The 27,014-nt window shown below is 40.1% G+C and overlaps 1 protein-coding gene across 1 annotated transcript in view; it reads right to left on the reverse strand.

Moving 5' to 3' along the window:
• Positions 1–27,014, reverse strand: part of Ankfn1 (ankyrin repeat and fibronectin type III domain containing 1) — a 273,730-nt gene that overhangs the window by 154,022 nt on the left and 92,694 nt on the right. The window contains exons 3-5 of the mRNA XM_023705526.1: positions 22,668–22,802; positions 5,964–6,165; positions 2,987–3,197 (exon numbers count right to left, since the gene is read on the reverse strand). Coding sequence (XP_023561294.1) covers positions 2,987–3,197; positions 5,964–6,165; positions 22,668–22,802 — 548 coding nt within the window. The remainder of the gene's footprint in view (positions 1–2,986; positions 3,198–5,963; positions 6,166–22,667; positions 22,803–27,014) is intronic.

Raw genomic sequence — 27,014 nt, forward strand, 5'->3', positions numbered from 1 at the left:
TGTTAGTTAAAAAATCTTCTGAAGATTCTCAGGATCATTGCCTTGCTCATCTTCTACATATAACTGTATGGCTTGACATTGTCATGTTTCCTAGCTCTTCTCCTTTCCCTCTCTTGATTAGTTAGTCCTTGAGATCCTGCTTTCCTTTTGCTTGTATTATGCCTTTCTATTTGTATTTCTTCTTTTGAGTTCTTATACTAGGGAGACTGCAAGGAAAGCCAACATTTTGGCTCTAGCCTTCTAAGGTCAGTTAAGACTCAGGACACATGAGAACTTGTACTGTAACGTTATATAACTCACTAGTGTCCTAAATTTTCGGATCAAGGAGATTATGGGTCCAAAGAGGAAAGTGATCGATGATGTAGAGTGTGCCTAAGGAGAGTCACCTGGAGAGAAAACATTCTCTCAGACTTTCACAGAGAGCACATTGGCCAAGCAATGGCCGTGACTTATCCACATGGCTGACACTGACAAAGGTTCTACAATCTGAGGTACAGGATATCAGGATCAATCCTGAGGGGATTTCACTGACCTTATCAGACCCAAAAGCTACAACTCTTGTTGCACAGGTCCTGCTTTACCTTGGTGTTAACCATCCAGCAGAAAAGTATAAAAACGAAATATAAGAAGTAAAGCCATGCTGTTATGTTGAGCTGTAGGGGCCTCAGGTCAACAATTTCTGACATTGCCAGTCAAGCGGAAGATGCAATTCAATTATGGGCTACTGGAATCTTTTAGAATATTTTGCTGAGTTTACACACCTATAATATTCAAATAACGGAACGTAACAAAAAAAGAGGATACAGATGAATGTCCATTTTGTATCTGTATATTCAAAGTGGTTAGGATAGATATATAGTTACATTCTCTTAATGAATAGAATGATTTGTTCTAATGGTATTTGTAAATATGATATCATGTCTGCATCTTGTACAGCAATTAACCACTAGGAGGAATGTATGCAGTGTGTTAATTATTGAAACTGTCCTACCAATTTGAAAAAAAAATTTTAAAAAGTGTCTTTTGGATTTATTCCACCCTTATTTGCCCATCTCTCAAAATCCTCCAGTTCTATAAAACAAACAAACAAACAAACAAACAGTGCTTTGACTGTAGAACTCTTTTGAAAGCTTCAAATCCTGTTGAGCCCAAGTCTTCACTCTCTTTGACATGGATGTGGTGAGCTTAGCCTTTTTAAAATAAAGATTTTCCTGATCCAAGGATCTGCCTCTGTACCTAGTCTTTGGGTAGTAGTGGCTTATAAAATTTAGGAGCAGAGAGTTAACCTCTAATTATATATTTGCTTACTTCTCTTGTAGCCTTCTGGGTCTCACCTCTCAGAAATAAGTGAATCAGTATTAGAGAAGCTAACAGTTTGATGGGTTTACCTTTTTTCTTTTAGGAAACATAAAATTCATGGCACGGGGCCATTGTGGTCATTGAGTCCGAGGGCTTGCACTAAGGGGAATGTAAGAGTATACCTCATGAAGTTCTTGTGAGAATTAAAGGAGTCAAATGCCTGTAAAGTCTTCAGAACAGTGTGTGGCAAGGTTGAAAGCTCTCTGATATTGTTTGCTTTTCTCCTGGGCACAGTCTGCTCCTGTTCCTGAGTAACTCACTCTACAAGTATTATCCTAGACTGTACTTCAAAATAGATCCAGAATGAAGGCAGTCATCAAAGACTACACATTGTATATTTACATTATATGGAAATCTAGAAGAGACAAGTGTATAGAAACAGAAAGATTTTCTTAGTGTTGGAAGGAGAGGGGACACCATGGAGTGATGGTTCAGCAGTATGGAGTTTCTTTTTGTGGCAGTGAAGTTGTCAAATTGGTTGTAGTGACAGCTGCACAATTCTGTGTATATATCAAAGCCCATCAGATTGCACACTTTCAATGGGTGAGCTGTATGGCATATGAACTCTATCTTAATATATCGGCCAAAGTGTACATTCGGAATTCTCCCATTGGTCAGCAACCCAGTCAGGCGTGTCTAAGCACCTACCAGGGTGTCTGGATTATCAGTGCAGCCTCCCACATGGCTCTTTTGGTCTCATCAGTTCCAATCACTGCTGGTTCCCCCCAGATTGCAGTTATCTTTCTGTGTGCAGCAGCCTATGGCATTCATCTGTCTAAGCTGCTCTCTGTTCTCCCCTCACACGCATGCATCAAAGGGAAACATGCTGGCTGGCCTCAAGGTCCTGCACCATCTGGTCACAGTGCCTTCTGCCTCGGCTATTGCTCTCTCATGTGCTACTTAGCTTTGGCCATTCTGGCTCTCTCACCCTGCCAGTACATCAGCCTCATTTCTGGCTGCCTCAGAGCCCTCCTAGTTGTACCCAGAGTTTGACTCCCACATAGTCCTGTGGCTCGTTTCTCTAGACTCATGTAGGGCCTGACCAAGCTACCAGCACGCCGGAGACGTGTCCCTTGCCAGCCGTATCAGAAATCATGTCTTCCTCACCAGTCTCTGGCTGCTCACTCATTCATCTCCTTCATAGAACTTACTATTTGAGTGTTTATTTTAATTATTTACTTGCTTTTTGGAATTCTCCTCCATTAGTATTTGGGCTCTGTGACAATAGGAAGTCTGTGTTGTTCACCATGGCATTACCAGCACCTAAAACATTGCCCTGTGCTGTGTTCGCTGAATAAATGAGTGAAGACATGACACTGACTGGCATACAAAGACACAAACACACCTGTCCTCATTCTTTTTCTATTACACTTCCTGTTCTAGATCATCATTTGGGATCTTTCATATACTCAAAAGCTTGGCTGAAAGTTGTACAGGGAAGTTCTGTGGGAGGGGTCCTTTTTAATGTTGTTTAGAATATTCTAATTAGAATGCAATTAAATGCTTAGACTGGTGAACATGACTGTTCATCATGAAAGTCTACAAAAACATGCAAAACATCCCAGAGCCTGTGCTTATTGAACCGTCCCTGCCCTGAAGGTCTAGGTAGAATGCTGTTTATACTCACAATGCGGACTTTCTCGGGCCCCTGTCTTCAGAAGAATCTTTGCAATGGGCACGTTGTTGGTCATGATGGCAATATCCAGAGGTGTCAACCCCTCACTGTTAGGTGTGTTGAGGTCCAGCTCTTCTGGTGTATACTGATCCAGGAGGAGCTGCACAGCATCAATGTCCTGCTGCTCAACTGCCTCAAACATGGCTTCATTGCCCTGGAAGTTCTGGAAGTAAAGAACGAAAGCAGGTTGGCACAGTGACCAGCGTGTCTTTGTGGAGTAGCTCTTCTGAATTTTAGAGGCTGCTTTAGGGGCTTCATGCCCACTTATTAATGGATAATTGTATAGCTGCATTGCACCACAAGACCTCCCAAGTATATACTGTTGAAGCTTCCTCTAGCCTTTCTAATGGGCATTGAGCCAATTTAAGGCAGTGCAATACTATATAGCAAGATGAGTTTTAGTTAAGTGCTGAAATAAGCACTTCTCAAACTAGTCTTTGCAGAAGAAGCAGTGATTGATCAGTTGTTAAAAGGTGTGCTGTGAAAAAGGTAGCACGTGGCCACTCAATAAACGTGGTAAACATTGGATTAAGCCAGTTTGCTCCATTATTACTATAGGAATTCGTATTTTAATTATGCATTTTCTTTAATCACTTCAACATATTTTGTGTGTGTTTAGCTTTAGCTACCTCTAGAATAGTGTTCTATAGCACACAGTTGGGAAGATTCTGGCATAGTTGATAGCAGAGATAGTTTTAACTATGACTAGCTCGCTACTAAGAATGCACCTTTTCTGTTCCTCCAAAATACGTCTCCTTCCTGCCTTTTCATCCTTAGGTTGTGACATCTGTGGCCTTTATGATGGCAGTGACCTATTTATTGCCAGTCTTGGCTCTACTCTGGTACGAGAATAATCTTTCTGAAAAATATATGCTATATCAGTATTTACAGCTCTTGTAGCTCCATTCTGCCTGCAGGTGGATGCCCACTTTCCTACATCTCTTGGTGTTCTCAATACCACACTTGGTTTTCACAGAACCCCACCTTATACACACTTGGCCTTTCTGAGCTCTGAAGCGAAGAGCTCAAGTGGCAGAATTCAAGGAGGATTTCAGTGGTTTATGGCTAATTGTTTTGGGGGTCTGAGATGGCCACAAGTTGTTTATGGAATATGTATTACCAAAAGAAATAGGTACAATATAGTTCTTTTGAGAAAAATGTTTCAAGGGATTAGCAGTAAACAAAAGAGGGCTCTGGAATTAGGGGTGAGGCAGATCTTCAGTGACCAAATGTGTGGGCAGATAGGTTTTATCTTTAGTCTCATCAGAAACTGATTATATCAGAAACTGTTGGTTGGCTTTCGCTAAGTAATACCACACGAAAAACCGGGAGCTTGAGTAAGATATGAAGTGATCATGCAAATGCTCCTTGTTTTCACAGCATGGACTGAGGAGTTGCAGCTACGTTGGTATGCAGTTCTTGTTGCTGAAAGACGAGCTGCCAAATGGAAAAGTGTTCTGCCTGCACACTGCTAGGCTGAAAGGCCTCCCCTGATCAGACAACTTTAGCCACAGTTGAGCCCTCCCAGAAGATGAACTTGAAATGAGAATGTGTGAATAAGCAAAGTTAAACTGTTACCCTGTCTACAGTATGTGTTTAGTTTTCATTCTTAGTATTTGTAATTTCCCATGTCTCATATTTCTCTCACTTTTAAGTCATTTCTACTTCCATGCTTTTATTGGCAGATTCTAGCTTGCTTCTACCTGGAAAGGCCAGGATTCACTTGTTTTAAACTCTAACAAATGCTGTATTACCCCCTGCAAAAAACCCTTGCTGAGCCTCTTTATATTATGCCCTTAGCTTTTACTGAGGGTCAACATAAAAAACTTTATGAAAACATCTGAAATATCACTAATATTACTCTTTTCATGTAACACTGCCCTCTTGGATTTTGAGGCAGGGTTTTGCTATGCCATCCATGCTGGTTTGAATTTTGCTATATAGCCCTGGCTGGCCTCAAACTCATAATTGTCCTGTGTCAGCCTCTGGAGTGCTGGGCTTACAGCTGTGTGCCACCATGCTCAGATTCTCTTTGCCATTCTCTCTACATAATTCACTATGACATCTATAGAGGCCAAGTGGTTTAGCAACAGGAAAATGTTCATTTCTCCTGATAGACTGCTATACTTTCTAATATTTGCTAATGGAATGCTACAACCAATTATGTTTCCTTTTCTGTTTTGATTGCCTGGGAACTCAGAAATAAATTTAATAATAAACTCCAGGTACTATATTTAACTAGGCTTTTAAAGAAAATCTTTATTTGTATGTTATGAGGTCTACTACACAGCTCTGACTAATAGTGATCCTCCTGTGTCAGCTTCCCCAGTGCTGAGATTACAGGTGTGCACCACCATGCCAAGTTTCAGAGGCCAGCATGTGGTACCAGGGATCAACACAGTCCTTGTGCTTGCCAGGCAGGTGCTTAGACCACTGAGGCATCTTGCTGGCCCTTACCTAGGTTTCTGATATACCCATTTTTCTTTTTACTCCCTGTATGTTTTTCTTTTTCTATTATTTTTTTTTCTCCCAATGTAGTAGATACCTATTTATTTCCTGGATTATGTTTTGAATGCCTTTGGAAAGCAGGTGGTCTGCACAGCAGAAATAGGAAAATAATATTAATATTATTATTTGAATAAACCCTGGTGATCTCAGAAAACCCAAGATTCCGTATTTGCCAAGCAGCTGTCTTTGGAGACTGATTTCTTTAGTTGTAAGAAGGAAGCCACAGGAAGAAAAGGAAAAATCTCGCCATCAGAGTTCATCTAACACCGTAGATAGATGTTGTCCCTGCTCTGCTGGATTCTATTTCAGCATTTATAAAATTGTGAAAACACACGTTTCAGAAATAAATGCAGATCGCCTTGGAATCTTCAAATACAACTGAGCAAATGAAACTGACACAGAATACAAAGAACTCTGTTACCACCGAAGTCTTTCTGAGACTCAGCCGGTCAGTTCTTGTTCTAAAATAGGCTTCATCGAAGGAAGAGTGGCTCCCCTTCAGCTTCTCTGACAGGTTCCTGTACAGGCGTTTGGCGGCGTTGGGGGAGGATGGGGTACTGTGTTTCTTTGACTGAGTAAGATGTAAATTCTGCATTTGTTGGGTCATTTTCACACGGCAGTTCCTAAGAAGAAAATCCGATGGATCACTGACAACACAATTGTAAGCTGAGAAAGAATTTTATTGTCTCTTGTCACCACTGGAATCCTAATAGAATGTTAGAGCTGGAAAGGGATCTCAGGGAGTATCTGACCTACCTTCTTAATTTTTGAAAGGTGAGAGCTGGATCCCGGGGAAAAGAAGCAACTTATTGATGGTCACAGACCTAACTGGTAGGACAGCCTCCCTTTCCTGTATATGCATTTTCATTTTCATACCTATGTATATGATATGAAGTTCCGCACAGTCTATTGGTGTCTCAGCCAGTTGAGGAAGTGTCCCAATTCTGTAGCCTAATGGCTGTTTAGTTATGTTTGCATATACAGGAATTAGGGCTTTTCTACTTAACTTGACCCAGATTCTGTCCCCCGCACGGCAGGACTGCTCCCTGCACACCCTTCTGTTGGTGGTGCCCCTTGAACTCTGAGGTGGGTTGTGTTCATTTGGTCTACTGCCCCATTGTGGAGAGACTTGGTGGATTGTATCCGTGGGACCCTTCCCTCTCACCCCAGACACCTTGGGTAGGGGTCCTCCAGGGCACTCCCAACTGCTTTGCTCCTAGTAGTATTTGAATGTTGTTCCTAAAATCTCTGATCTCTTAACAGCCCTGACCCCTCACCCAATCACACCTGAAGTCAGTTTCTAGGAGGTCAGCCATGCCTTGTTAAAAGCTACCCAACTTTATTTTGAGTATTGGTATTGGAATGTGAATATTGTTAAGACCATGGCTGCCTGATATGTGTGTGTGTGTGTGTGTGTGTGTGTGTGTGTGTGTATGTGTGTTTGGATAAAATATATGCATGAACCTACTGTATAGGAAGACTCACAGTAGCTAAGTTTTTGTTATGGAAGGTGCTCAATAAATACATTAGAATAAATGAGCGTATATAAAATAGTCTGTTACTTATATAATACCGGAGGGATACCTGGAAATTTTATTTCCCCATCATGTTTCTCTGGTGAACACCAGCTTTGATTTACTTTCACTTCAATAAATAGGGACCCATTTCATTAAATGCTCTTAGACACTTTTTAAGTCTTGCTTCAAACTTCTGCAAGACAGAAAGACTTCCTGGCTCCTCCCTTGGTGGTCAGACTGATCCATTGTGGTCATTTCCATTAGGCTGTATCCTGCTTTAGCTAAATGAGCATGTCTGTGTGTAGGAGGGTATGCTTTATTAATCCATATTCATCATCTAATTTTCATAAAAGCAGAAATGGAAAAGACAGGTGATTTCTTTCTCTTTCTTCTATTTATTTTTGGTTCAGTAACAGCCACAAAGTTCCACCTAATTTGCCTCTTTCTCTGTCCTCCGAAATTCCAGATTCACAGCCACCCTGGCTCACATGGGAATTGCCTTCATCTCCTGTTTTTTGGCTTTCTGTCTCTAGCCTTTTCGTTCAGTATTAATGCCCCTGTTCAAGCCATCTGTCTTGTCTATATCATTATCATTCTCAAAATAACTCTACCTTCTTGTGTATCTCCCACAATGCCCAGGAGCCCAGTAAATAAGTTCTTGTCGATTGATCAAATTCCAGTGATGTGCCCTCGAACTAATAACACCTACTCATGGGGCCCCTTTTGTCTGTGCTCATCTCCCATCTGTTCCTTTCCGTCACCTCAGGTTGACTTTGTCTCTTCGACTTCCTTCTCACACTTCCCCAGATGTCCCTTTCTTACAAGCTACTCTTCAGCATGTTTTCACTTTTTCATTCATCATTATGCTTTCTGTCCTACATATTTAAAAATTTTGTTAGATGAAAGATAGCAAGAAAGACAATTTTCTATGATCTGTTTTTAGGAACATGAATACCTCTCCCAACAAGCTGTGCTCTTCATTTTTTACTCTAATGGAAAAATGGGTCAGGCCTTGAATGTCACTGTGGTTTTGGCTCTGGGTTTAGTGGATGCAATTTTGAATGCTGATGTTGTTATCTACAGTTTATGTGATTTGGGGCACCTTATTTAAATTCTCTGAGTTTATCATATAAATTCTCTGAATTTATCATATATAAATAGATAGTAACAAGGTATTCATACAGACTTGTGAAGATTAATTAATCAACAAATGAAATTTACTATCTTGTTTGGAGCATTATAGTAGTGAATAGCATCAACTACTAGAAGGACCAGGTCTTTCCAAAGTAGGGTCGCAAAAGTGTATTATGGTTTAATTTTCTTGTTTTAAGTATGGTTTTGAAATTTGATCTTAATGTAGTTACAATATTATTTAGTTGTATTTTGTTGGAAAAATGCCAGTTTAAGTATTTTGACGTATATATTTACAGTAACTTATAGTAAAATAGAAATAGGGAGTAGGACATCATATTAGCAGGGGGAAGTATGGAATAAAGATAAACTTAAAAATAATTGAAATATTGAAAAGAATTTGAAATAAAGAGGTTGAATATTAAAAATACCTGCGAACAAAATATACAAAAAGCTTACTTTTCTTAATAAAGGACTAAGTTCCTTCAATGGCAGCCTTTAAAAAGTCATTGGGGCCGGCAAGATAGCTCAGCACCACCTGCTCAGGCAGCCTTAGGCAGGGTGAGGGGACCACAGTTGGATCCCTGGTACAGCGTGCTATGCCAGCCCCACCCTCAGGGCAGGCTGAGCTGGCCAAAAAAAAAAAAGTCAGTTACATGTGGAACGCCTAAATACACATTTCATATAAAGATTAAAAACAAAAACAAAAAAAGATTAAAAACAAAAAAATAAGGTATCAGTGGTAAGGGCAAAGAAATAACCTTCAAAAATGTTCCTCCATGTCATCAATGAGAAAAGGAGCAAAAGTTACCTGAATTAACCCTTTCAGAATCTTTTAAAAATGAAACAAGGGGTCACAGCAATTCAAGAAGATTTTATTGAAGAAAAAGGGCCAGATTCAATAAGAATGACTTTCTTTGTTTTTTTGTGGTATTTTGTTTTGCCCTCTTCCCATCCTCTGCAGTTCTGTGATAGACTTAAAAACCAGCAGTCCACATTCCCATACTTAAAAGTATAACCTTCCACCCATAGGGAGGGAGTGAATAAGGTTTGAACTCCTTCAAAACTGCATTTCTAGAGAACTGCCAGTATTTGATGTCCTCTGGTACCCTGAAAGACCCCACTGAAAAGGCTTAAATTTATTTTATTTTACTTAGAACCTGCTAAGAACAAGTTACTTCTAGGTATTTGTCAAAACAAACATCAAAAATTATTTTAAAATTGTTCAAAAATTTTCAAAATCTGAAGAATGAGATGCTCATAGGGAATTTTGAAGAACCCAAACATAATGCTGGAATCGTAGCAGATCACCTCCATGCCTAGGGATGAGAATGTAGGGGAAAATCTGGAGAAAGTTCTAAACTCTTACCTCTGTCTGACTTTAAGGCTCTGAGCAGGAAGGAAGTGAAGACTAAGAAGACAGAAGTGCCACCCTTCTTGCCAATTATTAAAGGCTTGGCCACTATAGTACACAGGCACCCTCTGCATATGGGACAGTCGAGGTATTTAAGGAAATCTATGCTCATCATTTTCTGACCACTAAGTTAACTAAGCAGACTCTTCAGGGGCAACAAATAGAAAAAAATAGAGACTTTACAGATTTAGTTCTGAAAAATTATTAGACAACTAGGGGAGGAAGGATAATTTGAGTTTCAGAGTTACTACATGATGTTATTAAAATGCTTTGCTTTCAACAGATTTTTTTTTTTCTGAGACAGGCTCTGACTATGTGGTTCAGGCTAGTCCTGAACTCCCAACTCACTGTGTACCACAGGTTAACCTTGAACTCCCAGCAGTCTTTCTGCCTCTGCCTCCAGATTGCAGAAATTACAGGGATGAGAATTTTCAAATACTATAAAGACAATGTTTAAAGTACTTGTTTCCCAATTAATTAAAGCAGAAATGTGTAATTAGAATTTTTGCTTTGTTTCAGGTTATGTTTAGGTATTGTTACTTTTTTTTTTTTTTTTTTGAGATAGGGTCTTGCTATGCAGCCCAGGCTGGCTTTGAATTTGAGGCACTCCTACTAGCTCAGCATCTGAGTACTGGAATTACAGGAGTGTGTCACCACAGCCACCAGTTTTTAAATTTCATTTAATGTATTTTGATAGCAAATTTAAGGAACAGCATGGAAGACAGACATTAAGAATGTGTTTGCATGTGCGAAAGCTCAATTAGAAAAGTATGTTAAATGAACACAATTGCATTGGTTGCTATTGATAAGAATTTTACTTGTTTTAAGACAGCCTAAATGTTGGCATTGTTGGGCTGGTGGGGTGATAGCTCAGTGGTCTAAGTGCCTGCCTTGCAAGCACAAGGACCAGGGTTTGATCCCCAGTACTATACAGGCCCCTCCGAGGGCACATGGAGCTGGCACACCTAGAATCCTAGCACCAGGGAGGCTGAGATGGGGGAATCACTAAGAGTCTGTACCAAAGTGCTTAGTGAGAACCTGTACCAAATACGTAAATAAAAGATAAAAAAAAAGATAATGTCGGCATTGTCTAGAAAAAAAATTGACAGTTTTACTGATAATTGTTGTGAAGTCTTAGAAATTATAAACTGAAATATTTTGATTTATGTTAAAGTTTTGTTATGTTTATATGAAAATTCATATGCAAATAACAATGAAAAACCATATTTTTCTCTTATTCTTTCACTCTCAATCACATTAGTTAGTCTTTGACTTCATGGGGGGAATATTTCTAAGGTTTATAAATCCTGACAACAGGGAGACACATTCAGTTTTGGGGAGCGGGATGGAGTTGTGGGTGTAAGCGCCTTCCTCATGCGTGCAGAGTGTTGGCCGACTGTTGTTTCCTATTGGGCCCAGAGGACACCCCACAAATCCCAGTAGCTGAGGTCCTGAGCTTAAGACCTGTTTTGAGGTCCTGTGTAGTGTCCCTCCCCAGATGCTGGAGAAGGTTTGTCAATTGGAGGTTCTGGGGCAGGTGAGCTCTACGGGGAGGCCCCTCAGGCCAGTATCTGAGCTTCCTTGCCTGTGTGGCAGAGGGTGCTCTCGAGCACTGCTCGCCTACTGGCTTCCTGTTTGGGGATCCTTACTAGTGTTCTTAGTGGCTTTGGGAGTGACCACCTCACTCTAAGGAGCTAAAGGCTGCCCTGGAGTTGGAGAGCAATGAGCAATGAGATAATCTCCATTCTAGATTATCTTCACACTTTTTTATTTATTTTTTTGTGTCAGGATCTCACTCTAGTTTAGGCTGACAATGAACTCACTAGTTAGCTCAGGCTGGCCTCCAATTTACGGGGATCCTTGTGCCTCAGCCTCCTGCGTACTGGGATTACAGGGATGCACCACCACACCTGGTTTGCAGTTACACTTTTGAAGGGAGCTGCGTGTTTATTATTTCTTGTAACTGTCAATTACTGAATGTTGTGGTTCATCTTTTGTAATCTCTAAAAGAACTCTCAATCTGAGAATAGACTACCCAATGAAAACCAACACTAGACCAATAATGAATACTAACAGTGAATCTTTTCTCTGAATATGGCTTCAAATTCTCCTACCAATTTTCTTTCTTTCTTTCTTTCTTTCTTTCTTTCTTTCTTTTTTTTTTTTTTTCAGAACTGAAGATTGAACTCAGGCCCTTTCGCTTGCCAGGCAAGTGCTTATTCTACTGAGTTATCTCTCTGGCCCCTCTCCTACCAATTTTCAACCCCAGTTGGGGTCTTTTTCTCTCTCTGAATTGTGGAACTGATCAGTCTAGTTGCTGATTGAGTGATGAAAGATTTACTCTTGGCCAAAGAACAAGAGAAGGACACTTCCATTCAAGGCAGCAAAGGGAAGGGCGCCTGTTACTGCCTGTAGAAATAGTGAACAGCAGCCAGATGGACAGAGTCAAAGGCCATGGGCGCCACTGTCCTTGGGGCTTGGCAGGGACTTGGGCAGCTGAGGCCTCTGAGACTGCACTCAGTTCCCTGTTCTGTGTTGGAAGTTAGGACCAACATGAGGGAGGCTGTCAGCTTGGAACTACGTGCTGGCCACCTTACCCATGGTATACTATGGTATAGTGCCTACATGGTCTAGGGACAGCCCAGCAGAAAATTGAGATGCATAAAGAAACAGAAAATTATTCTCTGAATATCATGCTCAGAAAATAGAGCAGTCAATAGAAATTGTCCCTGAAAAAGTCCAGTGTTGTACTTATTGCCTAAAAATTTTAACTGCTTCAAGTTATTGTTGAAGAACTAAAATCATATCTAAAGAAATTATGAGAATGATGTCTCACCAAATTAAGCATATTAGTGAAATTCTGGAGCTGAAAATCATAGGAAATGACATTAAAAAATCACTGCAAGAGTTCAACATCTAGTTTGAACAGTAAAAGAACCAGCAAACTTTAAGATAAATGAAATGAGATTATCCAGTCTGAGAACAAAGAGGTAAATGAAGAAGAACAAAGTGTCAGAAATCTGTAGGATGCTGTTAACGTAAACACAATAGGAGTCCCACAAGGAGATGGGACCTAAAAGATATTTGAGGAAGCAATAGAAAAATTTCTCCAAATTTGATGAAAAATTTTAAGCAGACACACCTACTACTCTTAGTGTACACTAAGTAAGGTAACCTTAAAGAGATGCATACCTGGGCTGGTGAGATGGCTCAGTGGTCTAAAGCACCTACTTAGAACAAGCTAAGCTAAACAAAGCACAGGGACCGCGGTTCAATCCCCCAGCACCACATGCCAGCCAGCCCCGCCCCCTGACGGGCTGAGCAGGCCACACACACACAATAAATAAATAAATAAATAAATAAATAAATATTAAAAAAAAGAGATGCATACCTAGATACATCATAATCAAGCTGTCAATAGCCAAAGACAAAAAATCTTGAAAATAACATAAAAGAAATGACATTGTATATAAAGTTTTGCCATAAAGATTGTCAGTCTTTCACCAGAAACCATCGAGATCACAAGGAATTGGGGTGACATATTCAAAATGATAGAAGACGTGAATTGTCAGATCTCCACTCAACAAAACTTCACTTCAGTTGAAGGGGAAATTAAGATATGCCCAGATAGATAAAAGCAGAGAACTTGGTGTTAGGCCTTACCTACAACAAATACTAAGGGAGTCATTCAGACTAAAATGAAAGAGTGTCAATAACTGAAATACACATGAAAGAAAAAAAACATTGGAAAGGAAACTGCCATAGGCAAATATAAAATAATATAAATGTGTCTTTTTTCCTTTTTCTGAAGTAAAAGATGGTGAGCTTAAGGGAGCAACCATATTTACAATAGCATTAAAAGAAATACTCAGAAATATGTTTAACAAGTTAAATAAAAAAGTTTTTTTGAAAACTAGAAAACAGTTGTGCAAACAAGCTAAAGAAAAATATAAATAAATGGATAAATATTCCTTGTTCATGGATTTACTTAACAGTAAATGAGAGACAGCAACTGGAAGATTGAAAATGAGGTGTTGGTATTTCTTGGGCTAATGTGTATTTTAATGTTGCTTTTTTTTCTCCTGCATTACAGAGATTTCTACCTCCTTTATACTTTACTGGTTTTCCTTAACTTACCCACTCCTTTGTAAATGTCTCCATTATTGACTTCCCCTGTTACTCTGTTAAATGTGCCATATACTTCTTGCTTGATCTTTATTGATATATCTTGAAAATGATAGCAACAGTTTTCTCTGTACCACTGAATTGAACAGAAATAAAGACTCAAAATTTGAATGAAATACTCAGTGGGTGAAAACGAGATGGAGGAGGAGACTGGACAGGGAAACTGGTTTTGTTGGGTTAAATCTGGGATAGCACTCTTTCGAGAGGATTCTTTATTAGACAGTTTTGTGGAACATATGAGCAGGTTGGAGTCTGTCATACTGTATTTCTTCTTTAACTCCAAGATACTCAAGGTAGCTGTAAGCATAGAATTAAAATTGAGGGCTTTGGTATAAAGCCGATCCGATTTAGGTCTTGTCTTACCTACTTACTAACTGTATGATCTTTCTGTAAGCTTCAGTTTCCACATCAGTAGCATTACTTCTCATTTAATAATAGGTCATATACAAATCTAGAAGGGACATCAGAGTTTTAAATGACAGAATACATATATTGGTTGAGCAGAATATCTAAACATCAGAGTTTAATAAATACTATTATAGCAGCTCTTTTGAGCATGACTCACATGCAATAAGCTGTATGCTTTTACAGGTGCAGTTTGGTAAGATTTGACATGAATTGTTCACCCATGAAACCACTTCCATAATCAAAATGTTGAACATAGTTATCATTCTCAAAAGTTTCCTTATATATCTCTTTGCAATCTTTCTTCCCTCCCTTAGATGAACTCCTTTTTCTACCCATTAGTTCCCAGGGAATTACTGATCTGCTTTCTGACACCACAGATTGGATTCAGTGTTCTAGAATTCCATACAAATAGAATTATCAGAATGTGCCCCTTTTCACCTAGTCTTTTAAACTCAGATTATTTTGGTACTTACACTTATTGGGTATATCAATAATTCTTCATGTTTATTATTGAGTAGTATCTTATTTTATCTATACTATTGTTTATCCACTTATTAGCTATTATTTTAATAAGAAAAATTAAAACCCATCGATTGGCTCTACAGAAAAAAGACACCCCCCCTTTTTTTTCTTCCTTCAGATAGGCTTTGAGGCCTTGAGCTACGAAGAGGTGGAGATCAGGCTGTGTGGACCGGTACTGGTCTCTGCAGATGCGTACAGAGCCAGACTTTAGGCTGTAATCAACTATTATGACACCCTCCATAAAAAGCTAAAGTTAATTGCTTTTGAACTCTAAAACTATAAAGCTTCTAGAAGAAAACATAAGAGAAAACCTTTATAAGCTTTGATAAGAAAAAAAATTTTAGAAGAACACAAAGAGTGCAGTCCATACAATAATGAGTAGATTTTCCTTATCAGAAATGTCTCCTCTTGGAAATATTGTAACTGGGTTTCTCTATACTTTGGAGACTTGTGAAGGATATGTGAATCCATGGAGAGCTGTGCTATTAAAATGCGTGGTGGTAGTGTGGCAAACTCAGATCCCAGATAACCAGGGAAGCTGGTAGAGAGTGGTGCCTGGCTGATTTTCTTCAGGACTGTCTTTCTGGCCTTTGTTTCTCTCTTGGACAGCCACGGCTTCCTCCACCATCCTGCCTTTCAGCAACACCACCTCAGGTGGCACTGGCCTGATCTCACCATCATCCTTTCTGTGATGCTAATTGTGACAGTCCTGACCCTGTGAGATCCACCGTGGCAACCTTGAGAGACTGGGTGACACTGCCTGAAAACTGGAAAATTGAACTAATGATGGACAGAACACTGGCAGAAATCAGTGTACAGTGTCTTCTCTATTCCTTCCCTGCAGGTGTCCTGAGGGCTTCTTAGAAGCCATCACACACAAGAAAATAACAAAATGTGTGTGTGTGTGTGTGTGTGTTTTAATGCACATTGTGAAGTTATTGGTATTTTAGCTAAACCACCCTTGATTTGTCTTTCCTCCTTTCCCTTTCTCTTTATACTTCATATTTTATGCACTGAGATTGACTAGAGCAATCTGTGATTGAGAACAGGCCAATGATAATCAAGGTTTTTTTCCATAGAGTAAAATAAAATGTAATAACTACCTTATGAAGAAGTAAGTACTGGGCCAGTGAGATGGCTCAGTGGACTAAAGCGCCTGCTTAGGCAAGTGCAGGGACCACAGTTCGATCCCTGGCATGACATGCTGTACTAGCCCTGCCCCCAGGGTGGGCTGAACTGGCTATAGAGTCCTGGTGGTGCACGCCTATAATCCCAGTGCTGGGGAGACTGGAAGCAGGAGAATCACTACAAATCTGAGCTGTGCAGTGAGACCCTGTAACAACCAAATGCATTTTTGAAAAGTGCTATTATTGATATCCCCATTTTATAAACAAAAAACCTGAGGCCTAGAGAGGTTAGATCACTTGTCATTAATGACAATTACAAGTAAAAAGACCAGCAAGATTTGAACTTTGACTCCAAAACCCATGCCCTTAACATTTCAGCTGTTATTATTTCTAAGAAGCTGAGCTGGCTGCCTGACAGTTTCTTTCTAGATCTTGAGTTGGAAGACAAGCCTTCATGTCCTCATTATAAATTCTGGTACTTCCAGAGTCTGCGTTTCATTGGATCTTGGTTGTTAGAATTTCTGAGTATATTCACATTGTATAAAAAGAAGTGAGTCCGTCTGGCTGAGAACCACAAATAGTTGTCAAGATATAATCCATTAGAAATGGGAGTTCTAGCCATTCTTGACAGCTGAGTAGACACATACATGCTGCGAAGGGAACATTTCTGACTGGGGCAATATTGTCCTTATGCTGTGATATAAACTAGTGAGGCTTCAGGTCTCATCTGCCTGTCACTAGGCAGAAAACTAAATCTGACCCTTCCATTCTCCACCTGCTGTTAACATGACAAGTGTGCCTTTGCTTGCTAAGGAGTGGCTGGTTCTAGTATAATGATCACATACAACAGAGTGGAACATAGTGGAAGTAGCCCTTTTAGTTCCTGTGTCCTTTTGAAAAAGAAAGTAAGAAATATATATGTATATATATGTATATATACATAAGAAAATATATATATATGTATATATGTATATATTTGTTTTCCATTACTAGGTTTTATAAGGTCAGTGGTGACTCCCTAGAAAGAAGACTGATCTCTTTTTTGAAGTTTTAAGTACAGACTTTTGGGGAAAAAGGTGAAAAGAAAATACTGATTCTGTAGTTCAACAGATGCTTCTTGGTGATATCCTCGGTAACTGATGTTGTCTATAGTAGGTCCTAGGAACCCACAAGAGAATAAGGTAGAGGCTTATGTAGAGAAACCAAGTGTCTTGGTTTGCCTGAGTTTGAGGGAGACCCTAAGATGCAGGACTTTCAGTGTTAAAACTGGGAAAATTCTGGATAAATTAAAATGGATTGGTCACCCTACCTGTCCCTAAAGAACTCAAAGTTAAAAAGAAAGGCCGTGATAAGAATATCCAGTTATGAGACTGTGATGTGTGGAATCATGAAATAATAATGATAGTATATATTTTCATACCACTTTCTGTGGGCCAGACAATATTTAGAATAATGCCTCTTTTAGTCTGTATAGTTTCCTGTAATGAACTGAGTAACTTACAAACCATGAGAGAATGTATATTGCACTGGAAAGCCTCAGATCAAGGTGCCTGTAGAGTCAGTGTTGGGTGGGCACTGCTTTCAGAGTCATAGTCTTCTTGCAGTGACCTCACCTAGTGGAGGGGGCTGACTAGCCTGGGGTTCCTGCGGTCTCTTTCATGAGGGCACTGATTTCTGCTAGGAGGGCTCTACTCTCATGAACTTCTTATCTCCCCAAGGCTTCTCTTCCTAAAGTCATCAAGCTGATAGTTAGGATTTCACCATATTGATGAGGAGGTTAGCATAAGCATTCAGTCCATTGTAATGCCTTTATATGATCCACTTTTTGTATCCTATAAGGAAGTACTAGTGTCTCCATTTTATATAGTAAGAAATAGAGGCATAGTAAAAACAGATCTTGGGCTCAAAGGAAATATGAGTCTATATCTATTTTTAACTTATAAACATTTCTCTCAGAAAGCCTAAGACTTAAGAGTAGCACAGAGGGTTGAGTAGCTGACTTTGGGGGAGATGGGCAGGGACCATGGGAGAAGTGGTGGGAACCAGGCCAGAGAAAGGAATTTGGATGATGAGTGATGAATTAGCCAGCAAAGATAGAAAAGTTTGTTCCAGATATAACAACTCAGTGTAGGCTACTGAAATGGGAAGAGCCATGCTATGGCCATGGTGTGGACTTCAGTGCAGAAGGCAGGGAGAATGGAACTTCTCTGGCCTCTGCCATGTGTAGTGGTGCATTTCATCACTATGCTATGGCCTTGGGAAAGACATCTGGACAGGTAGGAGGGCCAAAGAGTCTGGGGCATCACAGACATGATACGGAACCAGACATGGGCCTTAACCTAACTGTGCACAGCAAGGGAGCACTAGAGCTCCCTATGCCATATGCCAATTATTATGAATCAGTTAAGTATAAGGGAGATAGCTCAGCAGCATAAGCGCTTGCCTGGCAAGTCCCAGATCCTCAATTTGATCCCTGGTACCACAAGAGCGGGGGGAGTAGGAAGAAGGGGGGGGTGGGGAACGGAGGGGGAAGTGGAGGGGGACAGGGAGAGAGGGAGAGTGCACATGTGAGGCCCTGAGTTCAATTCCTGGTACCAAAAATTAAGTTACAAAAAAAAAAATTTAAAGCTGAGATTTACATTTTTTGCAGTAGTGAGACAATTATTTGAAGGGGAAAGAGTGTGGAAATAGTGTTAGGGGTTAACTAAGTATTAATTTCTTGGGAAAAAAAAGTAAGAGCTGGAAACTTCAACTACAGCTTTGGCAATAGGGATGAAGAGAGCTTGGCTGAATAGAGAGAGGAGGAAAAGTGGGCCACATTGTGTTAGTTGTGGATGCAGAATATAAAGTGATCAACAGATCTGAAGATTACTTCTGCAAGCTTGTTGCTTGACTGTGTGCATTCTAAATCGATCAATTGGGGCCGGGGAGATGGCTCAGTGGAATACGCGCTTGCCTGGCAAGTACAGGGGCCTGAGTTCAATCCCCAGTTCCGAAAAAAAAAAAATCGATCAATTAATAATTTTAAACAAAACAAATAAAAAAGGGACATAAAATCATGAGTTCAAATTGTAAAGGCCAGTGAATTTGGTATTTCACACGTGACTTTGAAGGAACTGCAAAATATCTAGATGGTATTTTCTAATACAAACGTTCCATAAAAAGAAGGAAAGAGCTTAACTTCTGGGGAGTGAACGAATAATTATAAAGGAAGTTCTTGGAGAGAAGGACAAATAAATAGAAGAATAATTAATGTAATAATTTAGCATTCTTTGAAGTATATTTGAATTGGAAATAATGTAATACATGCACTTATGCTATCATGGCTTAATTCATTATTTCCTCTAAGAATGTTTGTGCTCTACAGAAGACAGTAATAGCTAACTGAATCATTAATGAAAGGCTTTCAGATACCATAATCCTTGGGGGGGTGCTAGATATTTATTTATTTTTTATTTATTTTGGCAAGTCAGCCTTCTAGAACTCAAGTCATAGCACATTTATGGCTGCTAAGTCCACATGTGGGGAGGTGGGAATAATTTTTTTTTTTTAGTTTCAGATCTTTTATTTTTTATATTATTTTTCCATAATTTATTGAGAAATAAATAGCAGTGAGACAGTTTCAAATCAAATTGGTAGGACAGTTCCAATACTTAACACATTGCATACTGTCTTCCTAGTGGTTATTTGCTGTACAAGATGCAGACATGATATCCTATTTACAAACACTATTAGAACAAATCCCTCTATTCATTGAATTAAGAGAATGTAGCTATATATCCTAACCATTTTACTAAATGGTCATTCATCTGTATCCCCTTTTTTTGTTTAGTTCTGTCATTTAAATATTATAGGTGTATGAACCCAGCAAAATATTCTAAAAGTGTCCAGTAGCCCATAATAGTATTGGGTCTTCTGCCTGACTGGCAATGTCAGAAGTTGTTGACCTGAGTCCCCTACAGCTCGACATAACAGCGTGGCTTTACTTCTTATACTTCATTTTTATACTTTCCTGCTGGGTGGTTAAGACCAAGATAAAGCAAGACCTATGTAACAAGAATTGTAGCTTTTTGGATCTGATAAAGTCAGTCAAATCCCCTCAGGATTTATCTTGAGACCCTGTACCTCAGATTGTAGAACCTTTGTCAGTGTCAGCCATGTGGATGAGTCACGGCCATTGCTTGGCCAATGTGCTCTCTGTGACAGCCTGACAGAATGTTTTCTCTCCATGTGACTCTCCTTAGGCATACTCTACATCATCGATCACTTTCCTCTTTGGCCCCATAATCTCCTTGATCAGAAAATTTGGGACACTACTGAGTCACATGAAGTAGCAGTACAAGTTCTCATATGTCCTGAGTCTTAATTGACTTTGGAAGGTTAGAGTCAAAATGTTGGCTTTCCTTGCAGCCCTCCTTTTTCTCTAATTTTGGTCTGCAAACTTAGGTTGTTAACCCTCCAGAAGACAAGCTTATTGTTATTACCATACAACCTAGGCTGTTGAGCTCAACCTCACTATCTGTCTGCATATCAAACATCTTAGGCATAACATGGAACAGGTATTTTTCATCAAGTATTAATATGTTGAACTTTAAGTTCCTACAGAATATGACAAAAAATTAAAAAAATTAAAATATATTTAAAAATAGGAATAAACAATTATATATGTTTACAGCTAAGTCCAGAAATCTAACCATATACAACATTGTAGCAGGACAGTTCTGCAACACTCCTTTTCCTGTCTCCTGCCATCATTTGCCACCCCTTTGGGGGTGGTAAATAATTTGAGAACTGAAAGTTGTTCTAAATTCTATACACGGACTTTACCCATATTTGTACTGCACCCTTAAGATACTTTTATGTTTCAAAACATTGGAGAGCTTTAGGCTCTTGGAATTGTAAGCATAGAAAATCAGTTACTACTAATCAATATTGAAAAAGGTCCAAATTTCATAGTTTACTTATGTGAATTTGATTTTTTAAAATGGCATGCTTCAGCTCTGTTTTCCTCTCTTTTTGCCTAAATGTGATCATGCTTTCTTTTAATTTCTTAGAAGTATTTTATTTACTTAGTACAGGGTCTTGCTACATAGCTCAGCCTTGTAGTGATCCCCCTGTCTCAGCCTCCCCAGCACTGGGGTTACAGGCATGCGCCACTATGCCTGGTTTCAGTTGCTGGCACAGCATGGGGTACTGAGGATGGAACTCAGGTCCCTGCACTTGCCTGGCAGGCACTTAGACCACTGAGCGATCTCCCCAGCCTAATCACACTTTCTTTTGAGGGCGCTGTGTTCTTTAGTTGAGAGAAGGAACACACAACCCCTCAGCCTCACATATACTCTTCTCTGCCAGTTTCTAACAAATGCACCCTGGATGCAAGTGTGTGCAGAATGATCTCGATTACTTAGTGTACCCTTTAACCAAAGAGCTTAAACTACTACCTCATGAACACATATGGAAGTCATGAAGCATAGAAAATTGGAGACTGAAGGAGGTAAAGGGATATGCCAGACATAGACTTGGTGTGAGAATCAGCAAAAGTCGTCTACTATCCTGACATTTCACTAGTCCTGTAACCAGTAGGCAATTCTGTCTCCTTTCATTTAGAATGCCATCATTTGTAAAATAGCTAAATCACATGGGAGAAATGACCCTTCTCTTGTGATTAAGTAGCATGGGGATTCTTTCTACTAGGCAAAACTTCACCCATCTCTCAGATTTCCTGACTCCAGTTTTTATTTAGAGAACCATGCTGCTAACTGTTCTAACATCATCCATCTTTGTCAGCACCCAAGGCAACAGTGTCACCTGTATGACCCATGATATATGGCAGATAGAGAACACCAAAGACATTAAACTCTGTATGACATTTATATGAACTTTGAGCTCACCAGAGATGGATTGATGCTGCCGTAAACCCTTGTGGTAGCCAGGCAAACAGAAGACTGAGGAGACTGGTACTGAGAGGGAAGAGCAATGCCATTCTCCACTTACTTTGCCCCTATGCAGAGGGTGACTTACATCTAATTTATGAAATGAGGAAGTCAAGGAGTTTGGGAATTTGGGACCCAGCAAAGAACAAACTCACTCTCAATTATCAGTGGTGCTTCCTATAGCATTAGCCAGGTCAAAACCCAGCACAGCATAAAATCCTATGTTGAATCCATTGCATTGTATTGATGGAATAGACTTAAAGAACATAGGTCCAAAAGTGACAGTAGGTCAAACAAGAGTATCAGTACATATCCATCACGATCTGACAGGTATTTTTAACGCTGTGACCATGATGTTTATGGACATGCTCACCCAGGACAGACAGAGTACTGGCCTGAAACTCTGCGTGCCCAGCCTGCTAACACAGTACTAGGCTGGGGTTTATATTCAGGATTATCAGCAGGTTGAGGCCCACCTTTTCCCTGAACCAACAGGTATTTTGTAGGTGCTCAGGAACCTGGCTGGAAAATGATTGTGTACAACCAAACAGTACTTTATTTTTCATAGCTAGTGCTGTTCAATTATGCAAACAATGTGATGAAGCTTGCTGCAAGGAAATTGCCCAATTATCAGAAACGGGGCGCCCCCTCCCCCATCCTCATCACACCACATGGATGTGTGTGCGCTATTGCAGGACCGCTGTGTGAATGCTTGGTTGCATTCTTCAGAGACCGCCTGTAGCTAACTTTGGAAGATGCAGGGTTTTTTTTTTTTTTTTTTTTTTAATACCCTTTACACCATAGCAACACAAACATATTTGAAAAATAATCAGTGACTAAGAAGCCCCCACATTTACATGGAGAAAGATGACAATAAATTTGACTTACCAGCTTAGGTTTTTGGAGGCAGCAGAGGAACAAGTTGTTGGTAATTGTCCAGTGCTTTCATTCAATAAATCACATTGGCTTTGCTTTCTCCTGTGGCTCAGCTTCTGCGCAAAGCAAGCGAACCTCCTTCCTATTCTGTGTCAAGAATAAAATGCGAACAGGATCACTACAGGCAAGAGCTGAAGTCCATCATCACTAAGCTACTTTTAATACAAAATAAAAGGAAAAATGATGCTCCGGATGAGGAGGGGAGGAGGAAGCAGCTTGCCTCAGAATGCAGGTGTAGTCTCAGGACTGCAGCTTGGGGGAAGCTTGGTTTCTCAAGCTTGCGTGCATGTAGTGAAAGGATGCCATGACTTCAGTGTGTTTAGCCTATTGTGTCTGCACGGGCCACTCAGAGTGGCATACGGGAACAGGCTTCCTGGCATACTGAATTAGAACCTACTGTCGCTCAGAGCTATGCAAAGGGGCATCGAGGCAGCCAGTTGCCAGTTAGCTTTTCACTGCATAAGTGGCAGGAGAAGAGCAGTCATTTGGCAACCAAGATCCTATCCAGCAATCTGTGACTAGCTCTTCTGGGACAGCCAGTGCACTGCTGGAGCCAGAGGCACGCAGGTGGCAGCCACATGCCCTCACTGTAGAGCACCTGTGCAGTCCTTTGTATACTGCTGGTGGGAGTGAGGGGCTACTGCAAGAAAGCTCTAAATCCAGTCTGGACTTCTCAGTCTAGACTCAAGTGTGTCTAGGCAGGCTTTGAAAAGTAGTTACTAGGTGTGGGACTTGGGACTGGGAAGCTCAGTCTTGGGAGGAAGATTCTGTGCTTCCTCTGGGACAGCCACAGACAGGTATACCTGGCTCCTGCCCCAGTGTTACAGTTTAGATGACTAATGAGACATAGACAATGGATTTCCTAGAAAGCCACATGTGTGGGTACTTTTTTATGTTTCTCTCTAATGTAAAATATCCAATGACCTTTGCATATTGCTGATTAGGAAGGCTTTTCTGTATGAATAACACACGGTTATACACTCGTGAATGCATGTGCACACGCAGCCCTACCAATAGCATTTAGAATCTTTTGGAAGGTCTAGTTAGGTTCTTCCCTGGCAAATGAATGCTTAGCCTCCTTGTTGACTCCAGAAATAATTTTGGAACCTTCTGCTACGCACGGAGTCTGGTCTGTTATTTATGCCTGAAGCCAAATGAACTCCTAAATTCAAAATATGGCTGTGTGAAATCCGGGGTAGTCTTGGTCAAAAGCAGGAGGGTGCAGTGTTCATCTTTGGCTTGGTAATTACCTAGAATCCTGGGAACGAGCTCCTGTATTTCTGAGAAACCCTGCTCTGTGCCAGCTCATTTGCTGAAATGGGTGGCTGTCCTAGAGCTGGGACCTAAAGCAAGACTCAGTGACTCAGGAGACTTGGAGTTTCAAGGGAAGAGTTCTGTTTGGCTTTTCACAATCACTTTACCTTTTCTATTCTTTGCAAAAAGAGAAAATGTTTTTTCTGAAATTCCCCCCTCTGCCCTGAGACTTACTTGTTCAGGTAGCATCACTATGAATAATCTAATTTGGGAATATGTATGCCCTTGAGATTCAGAAGGCAATTTTTTTCCATCAAGGATTAAGAAAGTATCACTGTTTCTTTGTAGCTTAATCATTTAAGTCTCAGTGTTTTCCAGTTTAAATGTTTTACTCTGACATCTAGAAAAATTGATTTTGATGCAGATTTGCTTTATGTCCTACCTGTTGGGCTAAAACAGCTGGCTTTGAGTACCTCTACCAAGGTCAGAGTGTTGTTTATGGGGTTCATGGGCTCAGTCTCCTATGCAAAACTGAGGGTCAATGTCTTTGCCACAGTTGTACTACTTCTTAGAGAAAGTACAGATTGAGCATTCCCAATGTGGAGATCTAAAGTGTGGAATACTTCAAAATCCAGACGCTTGAATATTGACAGGATGCCGTGAACAGTCAATTGTACAACATAAAACATTTCCTGCACAAAAATATTTAAAATATTGTATAAATTACTTTCAGGTTATGTATAGGAGGTCTACATGGCACATAAACACATTTGCTTTTCAGACCTAGGTCCCTAGCTCCAAGATAGCTCATTATGAACACAGAGCTGTTCCAAAATCTGAAATCTGCAATCCTTCCCATCCCAAGGTTTTTTGCTAGGGAATATTCATTCTGCACTCAAGTGCAAGTCAAAATGTCCCCATCTGTTGCAAAGAGTCATTAGTTCATTTTTCATTGACCCACTCTTCCAGCCATTTATGGTACATACTCAGCAGGTTAGATATATGGTGTTACATATGTTAATGTTTCCCAGAACCCAGTGATGAGATATAAAATCCTTGACATACCTTAGGAAAGTTCTCTATACCCTGATCCTGCGTTCTTCTCTGTCCTAATTTCTCACAAACTTTCTCTTTGCTGTAGTTTGGTTTTCAATGTTTCAGTTCCTTGGATAGGCTACACTCTCTCTCTGTAGACCTGACCTTTGCATATGGTGTTCTTTTGCCTGGGTACTCAGTTTCCTGTGCCTGACTAATTTCTGTATAGTCTTGGAGTCTTGGTTTACATATATCATGTCTCAGGGGTATTTTCCTAGACCTTAGGACTTTAGGTTCACTGTTCTGTGATCTGAGAGTATGGCACCTGATACTCTCCCATTGTTACATCCATCACATTTTATTGTGCTTATTTCATTTCAGTCAATCACATTATATTCTAAAAGTTTTAAGTGCAAAGTCTTTTACTCACTGGCATGTTTTCTGTGTCTGGCAGAGTTCCTGGCACCTTGAAGCCACTCAACACATGTTTAGAGTATTGTTGATGTGTTTAATGTGTGTACATTGACTAAATGAATAAATCCCCTGAAGGAGTAGTGGAGGATTTTGGAATGGAAACCCACTTAAAGCTCTCTTGCTACATCTAATTTTATTACTAAGATGAGTAATAAAAAGGCTCTAAAGGCTCATCTCCTTTAATTCTTCTTGATTAGCTTTGACTCATACTGATCACTTTTTAATTTGCACTCCTCCTGCATCTTACAGAATGCCCTTCCATTTTGTACTCCAGCTTTTCCCTGATTTTGTGTCATCTCTGCAAACTGGTGTTCGCTCTAAGTCTTAGCGTAGAACTGCAGTTGTCTGATGCATGATTCACAGAACAGCCAACATTTGAATGAGGAGTTAAATGATCAGTTCTGCTTTAGGAAAGTTATTCTGGTTTGAGGGGAAGGATGACTTAGGTCAGTCAGACTTAAGGAAGACTTTAATAACGGTTAGAGCACAGACATGGACTCTCAAGGCAGTCGTGCTGTTTCTTTCCCTCTCCTCTTCCTGTTACCCCTCCCTCCCAGTCAGAACACCGGTGTTCCCATTTAGGAACACTGAGAATGTTTGTTCCATGCTCAGAACTTCCCCTCCACCCAGTTCCACCCCCTCAGTTATTCCACTGGCTTAGGTTATTTGTGATCGTGTCTTACTGATTAGCTCCTTTGAAGAAAGAGATTGCATTAAAAAAAAACAAAACCCAAAAATCCTTTTCTCCTCCAGCCCTCACACTTCCTGGCCTAGTTCCTTGTGGCTAGTAAGTGCTCAATGAATATTCAGAAATTAAAAGCACTTATTATATATAAAGCATTAGATGAAGCAGTGGGGGGGGAGGAGTACAAAGAGTGAAACGTTTTTTCAAAGATAAAAGAGATGTACTTAGAGAGATACAACTGATTATAGGTAAGGAGAATTAAATAAGTATCCTTTCTGAAACTCTGAGCAGTGTGCTAAGAGAACCTGAAAGAATTATTATGTCCTTCTGGAATACCAGGGACAAATCACAGAGAAGGTGGCATTTGAACTAGATGCAGAAGAATGAAGACTCTTGTGGTTTGTCGAAAAGAAGAGAGGGGAAGGAAACCAGGGCAGAGAGCGCCCAGACTATTTCAGGAAGAGTAGGTTGTCCAATGGACAGGACTGGCATCAATGGTCATGAGCTGATCTCATGAAACTTGGCTCAAAAGGTAGACAGGGGCTGGACTGGGAGGACTTAAATGCTTTATGAAGGAGTCTAGACTTTGTGTTATAGGTGACACAAATGGGAGGAGAAGGACGATGCAGTTGAGTAAGACCTCTGTATTGTAGCAGTTGTGAATGGTGAACTGAAATAGTGAGCATCCATGGGAAAAAGACTCTCACTTTGTGAGAGCACATGAAAATAGAAATTAGGGTGAAAATTTGGAGGTAGAACTTACAGGAGTATTGAAGGGTAGTAATTGAAGAGAGAGAGGAAGAGAGAGAGAGAGAGAGAGAGAGAGAGAGAGAGAGAGAGAGAGAGAGAGA

Source organism: Octodon degus, unplaced genomic scaffold (assembly GCF_000260255.1).
Source record: "Octodon degus isolate 3935 unplaced genomic scaffold, OctDeg1.0 scaffold00222, whole genome shotgun sequence".
NCBI classification, from domain to species: domain Eukaryota; kingdom Metazoa; phylum Chordata; class Mammalia; order Rodentia; family Octodontidae; genus Octodon; species Octodon degus.